Genomic DNA, 21,123 nt, shown 5'->3' with positions numbered 1-21,123 from the left:
AGTTTGACAATTTATTTTGTCAGCTTTTGTCTCAAAATGGAATTTTGTATTTTTGAAGAATTTTTTTTGCAAAGCTTATAATTAGGTTTTTCTCTTTCAGCACTTTAAAGATACAATTACATTTTTCTTCTCCCTGTTATGTCACTGAGAAGTCAGCCACATTTTTTTTAATCCTGAACGTACTATCTTTTTCTTGCTTTTTTAAGATTTTTTTTTTTTTAACAGATTGATGGTGAACTGATTGTGGTTTTCTTTGCATTTATCCTGCTTAGGTTTGCTGAGCTTGAATCTGCTGGTTTGATGTTTTTAATCAGTTTCAGAAAACACTCATTGTTTTCCCGTGTCCATAAGTTTGGCACATTTCTGTTAACCTATCTTTGAGTTCACTGATTGCCCTCTCCCCCACCTTTATTTGCTGTGTTTAGTTTGCTTTTAGGCCCACTTACAGAATTTTTTTTAAATTTCAGAAATTGTAATTTTTACCTCTAGATTGTCTGTTTCTACTTTAGAGATTCCACTTAGATATTGCAATTTTATGTACTTTCTTTTTTCAAACAGTCTTGCTCTGCCACCCAACCCTGGAGTGCAATGGTGCAATCTTGGCTCACTGCAACCTCTGCTTCCCAAGTTGAAGTGATTCTCCTACCTCAGCCTCCTGAGTAGCTGGGATTACAGGCATGTGCCACCACACCTGGCTGATTTTTCTATTTTCAGTAGAGATGGGGTTTCACCATGTTGTCTAGGCTAGTCTCGAACTCCTGACTTCGTGATCCACCCACCTTGGCCTCCCAAAGTGCTGGGATTACAGGTATGAGCCACCACGTCTGGCCTGCAATTCTATATATTTTCATCCATTTGAAATTTTTTGTTTTAACGTATCTGTCATAACTTATGAATTAATTGCAATTCTGAAACTGCCCCTATAAACTTTATAAAATTAACCAGGAAAGAAGAGAGGGGGATAAATGAAAAACCAAGCTTATAGCACATTCAAGTTTAATCTCTGACCTACTTCTTCATAGTTCACTGGTGACTATTGTCCTAGAATCATGTAGACCCTGTGTATTAGTCTGTTCTTATGCTGCTAATAAGGACATACCTGAGACTAGGTAACTAATAAAGGAAAGAGGTTTAATGAACTCACAGACCCTCATGACTGGAGAGGCCTCACAATCATGGCCCAAGGCGAAGAGCAAAGGGATATCTTACATGGTGACAAACAAGACAGCGTGTGCAGGGGAACTGCCCTTTTATAAAATCATACGTTCGTGAGACGTATTCACTACCATGAGAACAGCACAGGAAAAACCCACCCCCATGATTCAATTACCTCCCACTGGGTCCTTCCTATGACAGGTGGGGATTATTACGATTCAAGGTGAGATTTGGGTAGGGACACAGAGGCAAACCATATCACTCTGTTACAAGATTATATACTTCCCCTTAACTGCTCTATTGATAACTTGACCATTATAAAACATTAAGTTTTTCCTTTGAGATACTCTTTCACACTTTTTACATGCTGATATACCTACCATTTCAGGTGGTCTGAAGGACCCCATTGACTCAGCTGGTCTGAGGGGCACCACGAGCTGACTTACCAAAGAATCTAGTTTCCACATCCTGATGACTTCATCCTGCTTGCTCTGACCATCAACAACCCTAATTCTCCAGTCCTTCACCCTCCCTGATCCCCTTTAAAACTCCAGCCTGGAACTTCTTGGGGATATAGATGTCTCCTCCTATCTGCTTACTTGGCGCCCTGTGGTAATTAAACTCTCTGCTTAATCCCTGTCTGTGTAATTGGTCTGCTACTACACAGCAGACATACGAACCTGTTGGTTCTATAACAATTCTAAAGTCCTTGTCTGCTAATTCCAACTCCTCATACCATCTATGGGTCTATCTCTGTTGGACCTTTTTCTCCTGATGATTGGTAACATTGCCCTGCTGCTCTGCACATCATGTGATGTTTTAAGTTGTATGTGGATATTATGCTTAAAAGAACAGCAGAAATTGAAAAATATTATTTTCACCTGGAAGTCACTCCCATTCTTCTGTCAAGCAGTTTAGGTGAGAATCTCCTCAACTTTTATCCAATCAGAGGTTGGGATGTAAAAATTAGTTTTGGTTCACTTCTGGTTTCAAACATCTTGAGTAAGATCTTTCCTATGACTATTTCAGACCACTCCCTCTAGCAGGACTGTGGAATCTAAGCACTACAATAGGGATATCAATTTTTTCCTGGTTAGTGCCCAGTGCTAGCTGTTGCTACACATTCAGCAAATCATCATAGGGATATGCAGCACTGGTAAAGACAGTCCATTTTATATTATAGTATCACACTAGCCTTGTGACCATTAATGCCCCCCAGGTCTCTCCATATTCCAGTAAAGTTCCTCTGCCTGTGGCGGGCCTGGCTCTCCACCAATCTGCTCCTAGACCAGGAAAATGCCTTCAGGGAAGAAACCAGCCACTGATTTCTGCTCTTCTAGGAGGAGCTCATCCTCTGGCATTTAATTCTTTCACTCCTTTTTTTGGTCCACAGATGTCCAGGGTCTTTGAAGATGTTAGTTCACTGTTTATTCATGTGGGTTCCTGTAAATGTCTACAGCCAATCTGGAAGTGGAGCTGTATTTGGAACTTTTTGAATCTACATCAGTTTGGGAGAAGTGAGTCTTTTCAGAATTTGACCTTTCAATGAATGTCTCAAATTTGTTTACGTCATCTTTAATGTTTTCAATACTGTCTTCAAAACAATTTTGGTAAGTTTAAAATTTATTCTTCCATATGTTATACCATTGTTGCTCTTATAAATGGTATTGACTTTTAAATTTTATTATTTCTATTCCTGAGTATAAGTTGCAAGTTTATCTTTATTAAGATATTAAACATTTTCATTAATTCTAATAATTTAAATATAGATCCTTTGAAATTTTCCATTTAGGTAATCATATTATAAATAATGACAGATTTACTTCTACCTTTCTGGTCCTTAGGTTTTTAAATATCTTTTCCTAGCCTGCCTCACTTAAGATTCCAGTAAAATACTAGGTAGTGGATACCACTGTCATCTTCCTGATTTTAAACTTATTTTCTATTTTCCACCATTCATTTATTGTTTACTTTTGCATTTTTTTATACAATGTTAATCATATTTTGAAAGATTTTTCTCAGTAATACCTCTATGGCTTTTTCTATATCTACTGACATTATCCTATTTTTTCAATAATGCATTAAATGCTTTGAACACTGCCTCATTCATTCTAGGTGCCTAGTAATTATTAGTATGAGTGAATGAGTAATAAGCCTATTTTAAAAGTGAATTGTGTTTATTGATTTTTCTAATGTAAAACCAACTTTGCATTTCTGGATAAATTTAAATGCGACATGATGGTTTCTTTTTAAAAAATACCCAGTTCTGGCCAGGCATGTGGCTCACACCTGTAATCCCAGCACTTTGGGAGGCTGAGGTGGGCAGATCATGAGGTCAAGAGATCGAGACCATCCTGGCCAACATGGTGAAACCCCATCTCTAACTAGCTGGGTGTGGTGGCCCTTGCCTATAGTCCCAGCTACTCCGGAGGCTGAGGCAGGAGAATCACTTGAACCCAGGAGGTGAAGGTTTGCAATGAGCTGAGATCACGCCACTGCACTCCAGCCTGGCAACAGAGCGAGACTCCAACTCAAAAAAAAACCAGTTTCCTTCTATTTCATAAATTATTTTTGAAGGATTTCAGGCTTCGTTCTGTCCTTGTCTGAGTTTGTTATCCTGCCCTCATATATTGCCAGAATGTTTTTTTTTTTTTTCTTGAAATGGAGTTTCACTCTTGTCGCCCAGGCTGGAGTGCAACAGTGCGATCTTGGCTCACTGCAACCTCTGCCTCCCGGGTTCAAGTGATTCTCCTGCCTCAGCCTCCCAAGTAGCTGGGGTTACAGGCATGCACCACCACACCCAGCTAATTTTGTATTTTTGGTAGAGATGGGGTTTTCTCCATGTTGGCCAGGCTGGTCTCGAACTCCCAACCTCAGATGATCCGCCCACCTTGGCCTCCCAAAGTGCTAGGATTACAGGTGTGAGCCACCGTGCCCTGCCGACGATGTGTTATTTTTCTAAATTCTCCAAGTGTTGAAATATTGCTTCTTTTCTGTAGGGTAGAAACTTCACTAATAGTCATCTGCAGATGGGTCATATGTGTGAATATAGTGCTTCCAGAAACCAAAAAAACCGACCAAGCATTGTGCTGTTTGTGGTTAGTAGTACAAATTGCAGCAATTCTCCTTTCACCTTAGAGAGAATATCTTGACAAGCTCCAGACAATTGAACCCCTAGAAACTTCAGGTGGTTAGCCTGAATGTTTGGGTCTATTCCCCAACAAACATTCATGCATGTCTTATGAAAGAACTCATAAAGGCATCAACAGAGAGGACAAGTTGTGGGATGTAAAGATGACCATACCTGGTGGATGTTATTGCAAGCAACAGTATAACTGATGTAACGTTGAGAAAAAGTAAGTTGCTCCTGGTTGTCCTTACAGGTTGAGAAAATGGTATTTCTAGGTCAGTAGCTCATATTTATATCAAGTAAATTAATGAGCATTAGTTATTAGGGGAAAAGTATGGGCACTAATAGCAAAATTTGCCAGAAACATAAAATGAGTTAAACTTATATTTACCCAATTACAGTGCCCCCCGAAAAATGTTTTTTTGTTTTCCTGAGACATGGTCTCGCTGTGGCCCGGGCGGGAATGCAGTGGCATGACCTCGGCTCACTGCTACCTCTGCCTCCTGGGCTCAGGTGATCCTCTCACCTCAGCCTACTGAGTAGCTGGGACTACAGGTGCACAATACCATACCTGGCTTTGTTTGTTTTTGTTTTTTGTAGCGATGGAGTTTTGGCTCATTGGCTGGGCTTGGTCTTGAACTGGTAAGCTCAAATGATCTGCCCGCCTTGGGCTCCCAGAAATGCACCACTGCACCTGGCCTAGAGAAATAGATTTTTAAAGAAAACAATTTGGCTGGGAGCGGTGACTCACATTTGTAATCCTAGCACTCTGGGAGGCCAAGGCAGGTGGATCACTTGAGATCAGGAGTTTGAAACCAGCCTGGCCAACATGGCCAAACCCCACCTCTACTAAAAATACAAAAAAGTAGCTAGGTGTGGTGGCATGTGCCTATAATCCCAGCTACTTGGGAGGATGAGACACGAGAATCACTTGAACTCGGAAGGCAGAGGTTGTATTGAGCTGAGATCACACTACTGCACTCCAGCCTGGGCAACACAGTGAGACCTAATTATTCTTTTTTTTGATAGAGATGGGGTCTCACTATGTTGCCTCGGCTGATTTCAAGCTCCTAGGCTTAAGCGATCCTTCTGCCTCAGAAAACACAATTTTTCAACCATACTTGAACGATTCCTAAAACTTGATCATATATTAGATGTAACAGTTGGGACTGAAATCAGCTGAAAGAGGAACTTCCCACAAGAGTGGTTTAAACCACGTGGCAGTTAATTTTTCTCATGTAACATGAAAGCCAGAGATAAGCAGCACAGGATTCATGCAACCAGATAATATTATATCTCCCCTGTTGTTTCATTTAGTATCCTTTCTCTGTCCTCCTCTTGGTGTATGTATTTTCTAGGAAATAAGGGATAAGACAAAGGGCAAATAGTTAAGAAAAAAACACCAGATGAGATATTCCCATTTCCACGAGCTTCCTTAGAAGCTGTATCCAGTGACTTCTGCCTACTTTGCATGGGCTAGGGATGTGAACACATTTGGCCGCTCACAGCTGTAAGGGAAGCTGGGTGAAAACTGTCCACATTGCCAGCTTGAACTAAATGGTAAATTTTATTACTTTAAGAAAGAAGGGAGGAATGGATATTGAGACAGCAACTAGTTCTGTCTGTCACAGTACATCAGTGTCCAGTAATTATGTTCAAATCTATGTCACACAGAATCTATATATTGAAGACCATGTATTCTGTTCACAATGCAATTAAACTGAAAAGATAACTAAAATATTTATAGGATCTACAGTTGTGACACATATAAGAATGAAATACTCACTGATAAAAACAATCAGAGCTATAACATTTATAAGGTTTGTCCCAGTATAACAGACATCCAGAGTTGGGCCAGAAGGCTGTTTCCAGGTGACCATTACAGGGCTTCTCTCCAATGTATGTTCTAAAGTGAGAAAGGAGGCATGAGGGGCAACAAACACTTTCCTGTAGTCATTTCATTCATGGAGTTTCTGGCCATTGTGGATTCGCTTGTGCATTATAAGGTTAGTGCTTGTGCTAAAGGCTTTTTCACACTGAATACATTTATAAGGCTTCTCTCCAGTGTGAGTTCTCACGTGTACCCTCAGGCAAGAGGAATTCCTAAAGGCCTTCCCACATTCTTTACACTCATAGGTTTTCTCACCAGTGTGAGTTCTCTTGTGCACAATAAGGTAAGAGCCTGTGCTGAAGGACTTTCCACACTGGTTACACTCATAAGGCTTCTCTCCAGTGTGGGAGCGTGTGTGTTTCTTAAGGGATGACTGATCAATGAAGGCTTTTCCACAGTCACTGCATTCATAGGGTTTCTCTCCAGTGTGGGTTCTCACATGTTTCTGAAGGGATGAAGGAACAGTGAAAGCCTTCCCACATTCCTTACAGTCATAGGGTTTCTCTCCAGTGTGAGTTCTTTTGTGCACATTCAGATGAGAGCTCTGGCTAAAGGATTTTCCACAGTGATCACACTCATAAGGCTTCTCTCCAGTATGAGATCTCATGTGTTTCTTAAGGGAAGACTGAAAAATGAAGGCTTTCCCACAGTCACTGCATTCGTAGGGCATCTCTCCAGAGTGAGTTCTGACACAGTTCTGAAGGGAGAAAGGGTCAGTGAAAGTTTTCTCATGTTCATTACATTCCAAACCCTCCTCCACACTACCAGTTTTTGTGTGGACACTAAGGGGAGATATTTTGCCATAGTCACTGCATTCATCACCTTTCTCTCCAGTAGGTATTTGCTCACACACTGAGCAGGAAGAGGGTAGGCTGAAGGTCACATCACATTGCTCATACTCCTGAAACTTCTGTCCTGTGGGAGTTCTTAACTGTTTCCTGAGGGATGACTCTTGATTGAAAGCTTTTCCACAATCAGTAAATTCAAGAGTTTTCTCTCCAATGTGAATGCTCACATGACTCCTAAGAGTTGAGGGATGGTTGAAGACTTTGCTATACTCTGTATATTTATAGCATTTCTCTCCCTTGCAATATCTTGTACAAACAAAGCGAGTGTTCTTTCTGAATTTCCCACAATGGTTACACTCCAGGGAGTGCTCACCAGGTTGATTTTCTGCCTGTTGAAAAGGGAGTAAGTGGTGACTAAAGGCTTTTTCACTTTCACCTTATTCACAGGAATTCTCTTCCATGAGGATTCTGCCATATATAGGAAGCACATGATCATGACTGACATGTGTACCATTTTCAGTACGTGCGTATGACTTTTGCCCTATTAGCTTTCTCGAGTTGAATAAGCTCACTCCTCTATCCAAGGCTCTATTCCTTCCCAGCAAAGGGCTTCTTTAATATAGTTTTTCTAATACTGAGTGAAGAATGAATGAATTATGTACTAAATACTTAACTCTAAAATCGTATTTACATAGATGTTTACTTGTGGTTATTCTCTGTGAGCCAGCAAGTGTTAACCTAGGTTTACAGATTTCTCCAATTTCATGAAAATCAAACTCTCCTGAGATAGCTTTCTGGTGAAAGCTTAGTGCCTGAACTCTTACCCCTGCTTTAGGTGCTGATGTTTTAACTCATTCAGATTCCCAGACTTCTACTACAAAGACCAGGAATAATTACTATTAAGTCTTACCATGTTTATGCCATTGGATGTTTTTCCCCCAGGAATGTTCTGCATAGCAATTATATCTTTTGATTTAAGTTGAGTTTCCCAGTCTGAAATAGCACAGGAAAATTTTTATAATTATTGGGAGAAAAGGTTGGGATGAAAGAAAATGGGAGGGAGACCCTATGGATTTGTTTTCGAATAATATCTTCTAAGTAGAGAAATGTAAGAGAGAAGACACAACCAGTGATTCACCAGTGATAGGAACAAGCAGTAGAAATGGGAGGTATTTTAGTTAGAAAGGATTGTGGAGGTTGCGAAATAAGACAGTATTATCTGAAAAATAGGGAGAACTAAACAAAAAGCATTCATGGAAACATTACATTTAAAGAGGAATTAAAACTTCTTTCTCAGAGACCAAATGAATGTATGAATGATTGGCTAGATGGTGAAACAGGAAGGAAGCTCATGTAATGGCCTCAGATTTCTTTTCCTTCACTGAGCAACATTCCCAAATGTACCAACAACCCTCACTGGCCAAGGCTGCACTCTGTTCTGCCCAAGGCTCACCTGCACAGTCGCCTTGTAGAATTCCTCTTTCATCTGTCTTCAGCTGTTCTTGATCCACCTTGGAGATCAGACTGTGTCTGCAGAGCTGATACCCTGCTCACGCAGAAAGAGAGAATGTGGGAGAAATGAGTGAGAATTAAATATTCCAAAAAACTGATTGCCATACTTTGGCTTTAACTAAAGGATTATTAAAATAGTCAAGTGCAGCTTTAGGAACAATGAAAGAATCAGAGCCGAGCTCTTTCTTTCACAAAAACCAAAAAGCATAGTCCATGCCCTATATGGAAGTGACCCTTGAAACCTATACACAAGATCAGACACAGATTGCAAATTACCTTAAGCTATTAGTGACAGAGAAAATGAAATCAGTGCATTTTCATGGGAAGCCACTGGACTGCCCCCTCAAGGGCAGGGACCATTCATTTTGTGGTTAACCACTGTATTGCCATTCTTTTCACAGATTCTGGAACATAATATGCGCTTAAGAACTATTTGCTACATTAACAAATGAAGGAATGAGGCCAGCCTTACCCACTGAGGCCAGGTTCCTAAAGTTCTCCAGCATCACATCTTTGTATAGATTTTTTTGAGCAGGGTCCAGCAATGCCCACTCCTCCTGGGAAAAGTCCACTGCCACTTCCTGGAAGGTCACTGAGTTCTAAAACATCACATACATATTCTGGCTCAGCCAATGACCACTTTTGACAATGTACCAGGAGAATGGTGGGTGAGGCTGACAGGACTAGAGAGGAGACTAGGGCACTGGAAGCTCAGACATGCATCAGAGGCCTTCTATTAATTTGCCTTAAAGCTGAGTTCTCAGAACTCTCTTTAAATCCTACTCCCTGGGCCATCTCATTCAGGGTCATGGTCAAAACAGCTTTTCTAAAATATGGTTGGCTTGATCATTGCACAATTAGGTTGTGAGAACTCTTTTCATCTTATTCAGATCCAGTATAGATAGGGCATACTGTAGGAATGCAAGAAATACTTGAGAAATGATAAACAATTTTCCTAGTAAAAGTCTTTCTTTACAGCACTCACTGAAGTATGGAATTCATACTCAAAAATATGGAAGAATATCTGGAGAAAGTTAACAAATGTGGGAACAGAAGCCTTTCCCAGGGATTCCCTCTTCCACGTGAAGCAGCCTGGGAGCTGCGGAAGATGAAGCCAGCTCAGATTGGACTGTGAAGCTTCAGGTCAGGGGCAAGAGATATGTTCTTTTCAGGAATAGCAGTGTGCTTTTGGAAATAGAGAAATTTCTTGTGTACCTGTGACCAGGCTGTCAGCCACCCTGCAGCCATTCTTCCTCCTGTAGGTTTCCTTCCTGGCTGGGCAGAGTCCTAAGCAGGCAGAGCTAGAGGAGAAGACAGAAGCCATTAGAGTCTAGGCCTGCTAGATATTCAACACTAGCAGGCTGAGAAGCTTCTTCATACTAAAGGGTAACAACATACACATAGAGTGTAGTTACAATTTGTCTCCTTATCCAAGAACACAGTATATCCTCAAATTAGAAATATAGTATGCATTTTTCATTTTTTCTTGTTGGACTTTTTTCTAGCCTGAACCACTAAAAAGGCTTATGCCTGCTAATAGCTCAGGAGGAATGAGCCTCTAAAGTGCAAAACTGTCTCTGAATATCATTTACCCGTGACAGAAACCAGGACTCACTGGAGAAATAGCTGAGTCTAGTATAGACTAAGAAATCTTCAAGATGAGTGTGGAATATCTTATATCACACCCTCATGTTCCTCATTGTTAGAATGGCACTGACTTCATAGGGTTGGGCTGAGTTAATATCCCGAAATTACTTAGAACAATAAGAAAGTAACTCATAAGGACCATAAAGGTGAGCATATTTGCATTTCATAATAAAAGGGTGACATTCCAGAACAACATTTAGTACACTTAGCTGTATATGTGAAGTCATCAAAATCTAGTGCCGCAAATCTTATAGAAGAGCTAGGACTCTGTCTTCTTAACTCAGTAGCCTACCTTCAAGGCCCTGTTTGCCTGCCCCTGATTTTACTTTTTAAACTTTTTTGTTGTAAACGAAGACACATACGCATTAATCTAGGCCTACATAGGGTTAGGATCTTGAGTATCACTGTCTTACACGTTCTATCATGTCTCACTTAAAGTATTCAGGGGCAATAACATGCATGGAGCAGACAACTCCTATGGTGACAATGTCTTCTAGAATCTCTTCTGAAGCATCTGCTTGAGGCTTGTTTTTGAGTTAACTTTTCTTTTTTAGTAAGTAGAAGGAATACACTCTAAAATAACAATAAATAGTATAAAAATATATAAACCAGTAATGTGGTCACGTATTACTATCCATTATTATGTAATCTACTGTACATAATCATATTTACTACTGTTACATGACTGGCAGTGCAGCAGGTTTAAACCACAGACATGTGAGTAATGTGCTTTACAATGTTACATGGCTATGTCATTAGGTGATTGGAATTTTTTAGCACCATTATAATGTTATGAGACCACTGTCACATATGTGGTCCATCACTGACCAAAATGTCTTTACACAGTGCATGACTATACTACCAACCAAGAATGTTTCACCTGCCAAAAATGGCCTTCAGAAATGAAGGAGAGATAAAAACTTCCTTGGACAAACAAAAGATGAGGGGCTTTATCAGTAATGGAGCTGATTTATAGGAAATAGTAAATTCTTCAGCTTAAAAGAAAGGACACTTAGTAACATGAAAACATATGAAATTATAAAACCCACTGGGGTAAAGGTAATTATATACTCAATCCAGATTACCCTAATACTGTAACAGTGGTATCTAAATAACTTATAACTCTAGTATAAAAGATTAAAAGATAAAAATATTAAAAATAGTTATAATAATTTGTTAATACACAATATAGAAAGATGTAAATTGTGACATCAAAAACATAAAATGTGGGAAATGGAAGTAAGAGTATAAATTGTTTGTATGCAATCAAAGCTAAGCTGTTAACAGCTTAAAACAGACTTAAAACTACAGGATGTTTTAAGCTTCATAGTAGCCACAAAGCAAGAACCTATATTATGGAGAAAAGAGAAAGGAATCAAAGCATATCACTACAGAAAGTCATCAAATCACAAAGGAAGACAGGAAGGGAGGAAGAAAGGAAAAAAAATCTGTACAACATTCACAGAAGAATGAACAAAATGGCAACAGTAAGTACTTACCTATCAATAATTACTTTAAATATAAATGTACTCAGGAGGCTGAGGCAGGAGGATCACTTGAGAGCAGAAAAACAATCCTAAAATTCATATGGATAGAAAAAACAATCCTAAAATTCATATGGAAACACAAAAACTCCAAATAGCTAAAGCAATCTTGAACAATACTGGAGGCACCACACTTCCTGATTTCAAATATATTACAAAGGTACCATAATGAAAATAGTATGGTACTGGCATAAAAACAGAGACAAATGTAACAGAATAGGAAGCCCAGAAATAAACCCAGGCATGTATGGTCAACTAATCTTGGACAAAGATGCCAAGAATAAGCAATGGGGAGAGGACAGTCTCTTCAGTAAATGGTGTAAGGATAACTAGATATCCACATGTGAAAAAGTGAAATTAGATCCTTAAACTACAAACAAAAATCAACTCAAAATGGATTAAAGACTTAAATGTAAGACCTGAGATCATAAAACTTCTAGAACAGGGGAAAAGCTCTTTAAAAAAAAAAAATTGTCAAAATTAATATCAAAGAGTTGACACCGAAAGCACAAGCAAGCAAGACAAAAATAATCAAGTGAAACTACATCAAACTAAAAAGTTTCTGCACAGCAAAGGAAATAATGAACAAAATGAAAAAAGCAACCTTATGGAATGGGAGAAAGAATCTGCACAATATTTAAAATATTTAAGAAATTCATACAGTTCGATAGAAAAAAACAGAATAAAAAATGGGTAAATGATCTAAATAGACATTTTCGAAAGAAGAGATAAAAATGGCCAGTAGGTATATGAAAAAGTGCCCAACATCACATTATTAGGGAAGTACCAATCAAAACCATAGCTGGCTGCTACCTCACACTTGTTATAATAGATATTATCAAAAAGTCAAAGGATAACAAGTGTTGGATGTGGAGAAAGGGAACCCTTACACATCGTTGGTAGGAGTGAAAATTGGTACAGCCATTATGGAAAGCAGTAGTGGAGGTGCCTCAAAATATTAAAAATAGAACTACCATATGATCCAGCAATCCTGCTACTGGGTATATAACCAAAGGAAGTGAAATCACTATCTTAAAGAGGTATCTGTGACCTCATATTCATTGCAGCATTATTTATAATAGCTGCTATATGGAAACAACATGTTTGTCGATTGCTGAATGCATAAAGAAAATGTCATATATATACACACAGTGGGTTATTATTCAGTCTTAAAAAAGAAGGAAACCTGGAGAACATCATGCTAAGTAAAATAAGGCAGACATAGACAAATACTGCATGACCTCACTTACATGGAATTTAAAAAAGTCAAACTCCTAGAAGCATTAGAAAGGTGATTACCAAGGGGCAAGGGAAATGGGGAGATGTTGGTCAACGGGTATGTATTTGCTGTTATAAGATGGCTGAGTTTTGGAGACCTGATGTATGGCTTGGTGACTATAGTTAATGATGTACTGTATATTTGAAATTTTCCAAGAGAGTGCATCTTACACACAAAGGTAAGCGAGGGGTTGGATATGTTAATTAGCTTGACTGTGATGATCATTTCACAAGGACAGGTAGATCAAAACATTATGTTGTACATCTTAAACATATATAATTTTTATTATTTGTCAATTATACCTCAATAAAGCTGGAAAACCATGCTTCAGAAAAACAAAACTGGCCAGGTGTGGTGGCTCACGCCTGTAATCTCAGCACTTTGGGAGGCCAAGGCATGTGGATTGCTTGAGGTCAGGAGGTTCAAGATCAGCTTGAACAACATGGTGAAACCCTTTCTCTACTAAAAATACAAAAATTAGCCAGGTGTGGTGGCGGGTGCCTGTAATCCCAGCTACTCAGGAGGGTGAGGCAGGAGAATTGCTTGAACCTGGGAGGCAGAAGTTGCAGTGAGCTGAGATCATGCCACTGCACCTCAGCCTGGGAGACAGAGCAAGACTCCATCTCAAAAAAAAAAAAAAAAAAAAGGAAAAGAAAACTCAATGATGAAAGGAAGCAAGGGAGAGAACAGATGTAATAAGAATGGCAAAATGTGACAATCATTGAAGCTGGGTGGTAGGTACACAGTGGCTTCACAGCACTCTATTCCTGGGTATGACTGAAAATCCATAGTGAAGTTTTTTAAAAAGAAAGTAAAATTTCCATATGAAAGTGTGAAGCAAGGAACTGTACCTGTCAGGTATAATAAAAAGCAAATCTCTCTTGAGGATTTATATACACAAGTGCTCTCTTTTAGGTTTCAGTCCAAATTCATTTCTGTAGTTCAAACAACCTCAAGAGAATAATTTCACTTAAAGAGGGTCCTAAGTGGCATTGTCCCCAAGCAACTAGTGCAAGCAAATTGACCTATCTCTGGAAAATCAACTTTAAGTCAGGTCTTGAGAAAAAATCTTATATACAAAGTTCTAAGTAAATTGAGGAAGGCACAGTTTAAGAAATTGTGAAACACAAATACACAATTGTACCATGGGTAAGACATAGCTAACACACAGGTGTCAGGTGGTAAAAAGCATAACACTTCAGATATTACCCTTTTAGATATATTTTAAAATATATAAAAGCTTAAAGAAATTAATAAAAATTTGAATGGATATGGATTAAGATACTATAAAGTGGTTAGTTTAAAAAACAATTTTTAGAAATGAAAAATAAACTCACTGAAATGAGAAATTCAGTGCCAGTATTAACTACCAGATCAGAACTTTGATAGCACTATTAGATGAAAACCTAGCAATTTTCTTGAATTAGTGAGACACTAACCTTTGGGTACTAGAAGTATCGTAAGCCCCAAGCTGAATACATAAAAAGAAATCCACATCTAATTTCATTATAGATTTTTCTTCCTTGGTATTTGATTTTTTCCCACAATTTCCAAAGCAGCTAGGGGAAAAACACAGGTCACCTATAAAAGGAAAAACAGACCGATAGCTGACATCTCAACAGCAACAATGGATGTCAGAAGCAGGACAATGTCTTCAGTATGCTGAGAAAAAAGTAACTTATCAACCTAAAATGCTAGACAGTCAAACTATCTAGCTACTCTTTATAAGAAATACAAAGATAACCAGGTTAAGCAATGAAAACAAACCAGTCAGCAAAATCCATATATGATGTGGGACATTTTAACAACAAATAACTTTATTTCTTCAATAAATCAGTGCATTAAAAAAATGAAAAGCGAGGAGGAAGAGAACAGACACGACAGAAACTTAAGGGGTCTAAAATAAAAAAAAAAATGTTGGGACCCTGTTAAGGTTCTCATTTGAACAAATCAAATGTAAAAAGATATTCTGTAGCCAATCAGGGAACGTCAGACTTTGTTAGGTGGGATAATGGAGTAGTGGTGATGAACCAACTAGAGATGCACAGTTAGTAATATACTGATGAAATGACAGGATGTCTGGAATTTGCTTTAAAAACAAATCTGGGGGGAAAAACCAGCATTATTCAATAATATTTATTTGCAGTATCTAATACAGTAACCACTAATCATGTACGGATAGCTACTGAATACTTGAAATGAGCATTTAAACTTCAATAGCCACACGAGGCTAGTGGCTATTGTATTGGACAGCTCAGGGCTAGATGATGCAAGATGTGCAAAATATTGGTAACTGTCAAAGCTGGGTGTTAAGGACATGAGAATTCATTATACAGTCAGCCCTCTGTATCTGTGGGCTACTCAACCACAGATCAAAAATATGTGGAAAAAAAGATGAATGCTTGTGTCTGTACTGAACATGTAGACTTTCCCCCTTGTCATTATTCCTTAAACAATACAGCATAACTATTTATGGCCCGGCACAGTGGCTCACACCAGTAATCCCAGCACTTTGGAAAGCTGAGGCAGGAGGATGCCTTGAAGCCAGGAGTTTGAGACTAGCCTGGGCAATAAAGCAGCACCCTGTTTCTACAAAAATATATATATATTTTAAATTATCCAGGCATGGTGGCGCATGCCTGTGGTCCCAGCTACTTGGGAGGCTGAGGTGGGAGGATTACTTGAGTCCAGGAGTTTCAGGCTGCAGTGAGCTATGATCACACCACTGTACTCCAGCCTGAGCAACAGAATGAGACCCCATCTCTTAAAAAAAAAACAAAAAACCAACCAACCACTTACATAACACTTATTGTACTAGGTACTGTAAGTAATCTAGGGATGACTTAAAGTAAATGGGAGGGAAAAAATAGCATCTATGGGAGGATGTGTGTAGGTTCTATGCAAATACAATGCTATTTTATATAAGGAATTTGTGACTGTGGAATTTGACTGTGGAATTTGGAAGCCATGTGGGGGTCCTGGAACCAGTCCCCCATGGATACGAGAGACAACTGTACTATTCTACTTTTGTGGAGAATTAAAAATTTTCATGATTAAAAACTTAAAAAAACACATGGAGAGTTAAATAAAGGCATTTTAAAATAAAGACCTGAGACAACTTACCCATCAAAAAAGACCATCACAGAAGTAAATTAAAAGTACTTCAGGAAATAGGAATTGGAAGACCCAAAATGTTAAGTAGAATGAACAAAGGTAAAATGGATAAAATTAAGCAAACCTTTATTATATAAAATGGTAATAATACCCAATTTGTGAGATGGAAAAATAAGCTCAATCCTAATACTAAATAATATATAAATTGGGAAGGAGGTGATTGAGTTGTATGTTCCTTGTATTCTTCCACTGAGGACTCACAGTATGGATTAGCTTTAGACTGTAAGTATGCATGATAAAATAGCTAGGGTAACAATTCAAAGGATGGACATAGTGACTTTAACTCACAGTCTAGAAGAGAAAATGGAATTAGGTAAAAAAAAAACAAAAAAACAAAAAAACAAAAAAACCTCAATTCCAAAGGTAAGAAAAATGAAATGAAACAAAAAAAAAATAGGTCAAATGAAAAGCACAGTGTAAAATGTAAGATGGTAGAAAATGTCTGACTGTTATCAATAACAGTAAGTTTACAAATGGGCTAAATTCTGCAGTTTAAAAACAGACTGTCCTGGTAGATTAAGATAAACCAGCTCTGTGTTATTTCATTAGATGCACTAAAATCCACAACAACACATAAAAATTGAGTCTCAAAAATAAGAAAGATATACCAGGTGAATATTAACCAAAATAAAGTTTGTTTGCTAAATTAATTTCATAGATTTTGAGACAAAAGGCACTATTAGAGGTAATGACATGAGGATGTAAAGTACCAATTAGGAAGATATAAAATTCTAGTCTCATAAAACTTATAAAGCAGAAGCTAGCACAATTAAAGGATAAATAACACAAATCATCATCACTATAAGACTTTCAAACACTGCTCAGCAATAGATAGATGATATAAAAAAAGGATATGAAGATTTGAACAACACAATGAGTATGCTTAATCTAGCACACTGAGGGACACTACTGAATGTATGGAGTGTACATACATTCTTGAAGCACACATGAAGTGTTTATAAAAACTGACCATACTGTATGGTGAATATACTGTAAAGCTAGTCTTAAACCTTTCAAAATTTGGTATATAAGGCATCTCATATGCCCCTTAAATATATATACCTACTACGTGCCCACAAAAATTAAAAATTAAAAAAATTAGAAAAAGATTTGGTATACAGACATGTTCTCTGACATGTCTTAATTACAATGTAATTAAGTTGTAAGTTAATAATAAGAGATTACATTGAACTATATGAAATGGGTGTTTTGGTAGTTTTAAAATATGGTTGAATATTAGTGGTTTCATATTTTTCAAGCAAATAGAAAAAAGTAACACATTTGGAATTCAGAAAACATCACCCTTCCAAATAACTTACGCTTTTATAAAAGAATTGAATTAGAAAATACATAATACTATGGTTATTGATTAGTTCTAAGTACCACAACTTGTAGAATGTAGCTAAACTGGTCCTTAGGAAAAAAAAAAAAAAGCTTTATATGTTTATACTAGAAAAGAAGTGAAGTTAAAAATTAACTTAAGCAGTTGGAACAGGAACAGCAGAAAATACGATGATGAACTAGGAAACAACAGTATCACTCAAGCTACAAACTGGTTCTTTGAAAACTACTAGGAAAAAAATCGGGCAAAATTCTTCAAAGAAAAAAGGAGAAAAACACAACTACAGATGTTGCAGAGATTAAACAAGACATGAATAACTTTAATCAAATTCAAAACTTTCAGGAAATAAATTGATTCCTACAGAAATACAACTTACCAAAACTGACTGTGTAGAAATTACAATAAAAAGAACTAGCTGGTGATGGTTGAGTAACATTGTGAATGCAATGAATGCCACTGACTTGTACATTTAAAAATGATTAAAATGGCAAATTTGGCTTTAGGTATTTTACCACAATTTTAAAAATATGAAAGAAGAATCTAGACTGATCCCGTCAGCAAGGTGCTAGGTCTTCCCAGCTTAACTCACTGCCCAGATATTCTTTTAAAACAGAAAACAAAACTAGATTATTTAGATTTTCACCAAAAAACACCATGCTCAAAGGCTTTACCAGTCAGTTATGCCACTCAAAGAAGAAAGAATTCCAGTCTGGATGAAAATCTTCCAGAGATTAGGCATATTTATGAAGACTCTGGTTACTTAAACTACACTTCAATGTAATTCGTCACGAATGTTTGCATTATATCAGGTATAGATAACTTATCCACTCTATAGGCAAGAGTTGGGTGTTTGGAAGATTTTATTTAATATAGCCTTTATGCAAACCCCAGAATTGTGTATGGTTCAAAATGTCATATTTGCCTTTGATTATTCTATTAACAGCAGTTTACAATATTACAAGGGAAAAAAATATGGTCACTTTTAAACTAATTTCACAAAACAGTTTAACTTATCAAAGGGATTACAGTGATTAAGAGTATAAAAGGAAGAATATTCTTTGAGATTGGCATACTGATATCAAACATGACAAGGCCACTTTAAGTAAACAAAATTATAGGCAAATTTCAACAGAGATTCAGATATTCTAAGGAAAATAAGTCCAAACAAAAAATGTCAATAAATAGGAAATACAGTACAACAGAATTAAGTTAGGTTTACAAGAGGAATGCAAGAGATGCTTGCTATTAGAAAATCAATTAATATAATTTGCTTCATTAATAGAGCAAAAGAAAAATTGTATGATCAACTCAAAGTGATAAAAACCAGTATCACATAATGATTTCAAAAATAAATTTTTTCAGCCTGAAAACTTTCAGGCTGAATTTAATTCAGCCAGCTTATTTTTTTTTATTTTTATTTTTTTGAGACAGTCTCGGTCTGTTTCCCAGGCTGGAGTGCAGTGGTGCGATCTCTGCTCACTCCAACCTCGCCAGGTTCAGGCGATTCTCCTGCCTCAGCCTCCCAAGTAGCTGGGACTACAGACGCGTGCCACCATGCCCAGCTATGTTTTTGTATTTTTAGTAGAGATGGGGTTTCACCGTGTTAGCCAGGATGGTCTTGATCTGCTGACCTCATGATCCGCCCACCTGGGCTTCCCAAAGTGCTGGGATTACAGGCATGAGCCACCATGCCCAGCCTCAGCTGAATTTTAAAAACACAATTCAAAGATGGGCAAATGATCCGAATGTATATTTTTCTAACGATAAAAAGGTCAACTGCACATGAAAAGATGCTGAACATCATTAGACACCAGGGAAATGCAAATCAAAACCACATTAAGATACCACTTCACACATTAAGGTGAGTGTAATTAAAAAGACAAGTGTTGATGAGGATGTGGAGAAATTCTCTTGTATTTTGTGGAGGGGAGTGAAGTGGTGCTGCCACGTTGGCAAACAGCCTAGCATTTCACCAGAAGATTAAACATGAAAGTTCATCTCATGAACAAGGCATTCCACTCCTAGGTACATACCCAAGAGAAATATTCACAGCAGCATTATTCATATTAGCCAAAAAGGAGAAACAACCCAAATGTCTATCTACTGATGAACGGATAAATGAAAATGTGGTATATCCATATAATGGACTATCATTTGACAACAGAAAATGAAGGCCAGGCATGGTGGCTCATGCTTGTAATCCTCAGCACTTAGGGAGGCTGTAGTGGGTGGATCACATGAACCCAGGAGTTCAGACCAGCCTGGTAACACAATGAGATCTCATCTCTACCAAAAATTTAAAAAAATAGCCAGGCTTGGTGGCCCACACCTGTGGACCTACCTACTCGGGAGGCTGAGGTGGAAGGCTGAGCTAGGGAGGTCGAGGGCACCACAGCACTCCAGCCTGGGTGACAGAGCAACACCTTGTCTCATAAAAAAAAGGAATGAGGCTAGGACTACGCCTGTAGTCCCAGCACTTTGGGAAGCCAAGGTGGGTGCATCACGAGGTCAGGAGATCCAGACCACTCTGGTCAACATGGTGAAACCACGTCTCTACTAAAAATACAAAAATTAGCCAGGTGTGGTGGAGCATGCCTGTAATCCCAGCTACTTGGGAGGCTGAGGCAGGAGAATCACTTGAACCCGGGAGGCAGAGGTTGCAGTGAGCCAAGATCGCACCACTGCACTCTAGCCTGGCGACAGAGCTAGATGTGGTGCGGTGACTCAGATCTGGGGACCTCCCTTGGGAGATCAATCCCCTGTCCTCCTGCTCTTTGCTCTGTGAGAAAGATCCACCTATGACCTCAGGTCCTCAGACCGACCAGCCAAGGAACATCAATCCAATTTTAAATCAAGTAAGTGGCCTCTTTTTACTCTCTTCTCCAACCTCTCTTACTATCCCTCAACCACTTTCTCCTTTCAATCTTGGTGCCACACTTCAATCTCTCCCTTCTCTTAATTTCACTTCCTTTCCTTTTCTAGTAGAGACAGGAGACACGTTTTATCCGTGGACCCAAAACTCCGGTGCCAGTCACGGACTCGGGAAGACAGTCTTCCCTTGGTGTTTAATCATGCAGGGATGCCTGCCTGATTATTCACCCACATTTCAGAGGTGTCTGACCACGTGGGGATGCCTGCCTTGGTCCTTCACCCTTAGTGGCAAGTACTGCTTTTCTGGGGCAAGAACCCCCTGACCCCTTCTCTCCATATCTCTACCCTTCTCTGCTTTTCTGGGGGGCAAGAACCCCTGAATCCTTCTCTCCATGTCTTTACCCCTTCTCCTCTTTTCTGGGGTGCAAGAACCCCCCAGCCCCTTCTCTCCGTGTCTCTACCCCTTCTCTGCTTTTCTGGGGGGCAAGAACCCCCCACCTCTTCTCTCCGAGTCTCTACTCTCTCTTTTCTCTGGGCTTGCCTCCTTCACTATGGGCAAGCTTCTGCCCTCTATTCCCCCTTCTTCTCCCTTAGCCTGTGTTCTTAAAGACCTAAAACCTTTCTCCTTATATCAACTCTACTCCCCCCATATTTAGATCTCTCACAACACAAACTACTATTCCCTGTGGCCGCTCCTTTATGTATCTCTCAGCAAAGACCCACTGGAATTCCCCTAGGTAACCTTTCACCTTCTTGATGTTCCTTTACTCTTCATCTCCAAAGCCCAACT

At 38.6% G+C, this 21,123-nt stretch overlaps 2 protein-coding genes and 1 long non-coding RNA gene across 4 annotated transcripts in view; 1 reads left to right on the top strand and 2 right to left on the bottom strand.

Moving 5' to 3' along the window:
* The first annotated feature begins 1,543 nt into the window (after positions 1–1,543).
* LOC134738856 (uncharacterized) lies at positions 1,544–10,734 on the top strand. Its single transcript, XR_010125013.1, has 3 exons — positions 1,544–1,767; positions 2,549–2,672; positions 9,455–10,734. It is a non-coding gene; the product is annotated as an uncharacterized LOC134738856 (long non-coding RNA).
* Positions 5,964–11,675, bottom strand: ZNF177 (zinc finger protein 177). Of its 2 annotated transcripts, none has more exons than XM_054461591.2 (6): positions 11,623–11,675; positions 9,692–9,777; positions 8,949–9,075; positions 8,418–8,510; positions 7,875–7,957; positions 5,964–7,353 (listed from the first exon to the last, which is right to left on the bottom strand). In XM_054461591.2, exons 2-6 carry the CDS (start codon positions 9,722–9,724, stop codon positions 6,244–6,246), a joined length of 1,446 nt encoding a protein of 481 aa, XP_054317566.1. In that variant the 5' UTR covers positions 9,725–9,777; positions 11,623–11,675; the 3' UTR covers positions 5,964–6,243. The 2 variants fall into 2 exon arrangements, with proteins under 2 accessions (XP_054317566.1, XP_054317567.1); XM_054461592.2 differs by having other exon boundaries at positions 5,964–6,873.
* Positions 11,676–14,402: 2,727 nt separating this feature from the next.
* ZNF559 (zinc finger protein 559) overlaps positions 14,403–21,123 on the bottom strand; it is a 48,081-nt gene continuing 41,360 nt past the window's right edge. The window contains exon 8 of the mRNA XM_054461590.2: positions 14,403–14,527. Coding sequence (XP_054317565.2) covers positions 14,453–14,527 — 75 coding nt within the window. The 3' untranslated portion in view covers positions 14,403–14,452. The remainder of the gene's footprint in view (positions 14,528–21,123) is intronic.

This window comes from Pongo pygmaeus, chromosome 20, assembly GCF_028885625.2.
Source record: "Pongo pygmaeus isolate AG05252 chromosome 20, NHGRI_mPonPyg2-v2.0_pri, whole genome shotgun sequence".
Classification (NCBI taxonomy): Eukaryota; Metazoa; Chordata; class Mammalia; order Primates; family Hominidae; genus Pongo; species Pongo pygmaeus.
The sequence above is the reverse complement of the archived record's forward strand: the minus strand, read 5'-3'. Positions and strand labels throughout refer to the sequence as shown.

What these genes read in the sequence shown, in the direction of transcription:
- ZNF177 (XM_054461591.2), bottom strand. Translation starts at nt 9,724, where the DNA reads ATGGCTGCAGGGTGGCTGACAGCCTGGTCACAG. An exon ending in GGCTGACAGCCTGGTCACAG is followed by an intron (nt 9,076 to 9,691) that starts GTACACAAGAAA and finishes GTGATGTTTTAG; the next exon opens with AACTCAGTGACCTTCCAGGA. An exon ending in TAGGAACCTGGCCTCAGTGG is followed by an intron (nt 8,511 to 8,948) that starts GTAAGGCTGGCC and finishes CTGCGTGAGCAG; the next exon opens with GGTATCAGCTCTGCAGACAC.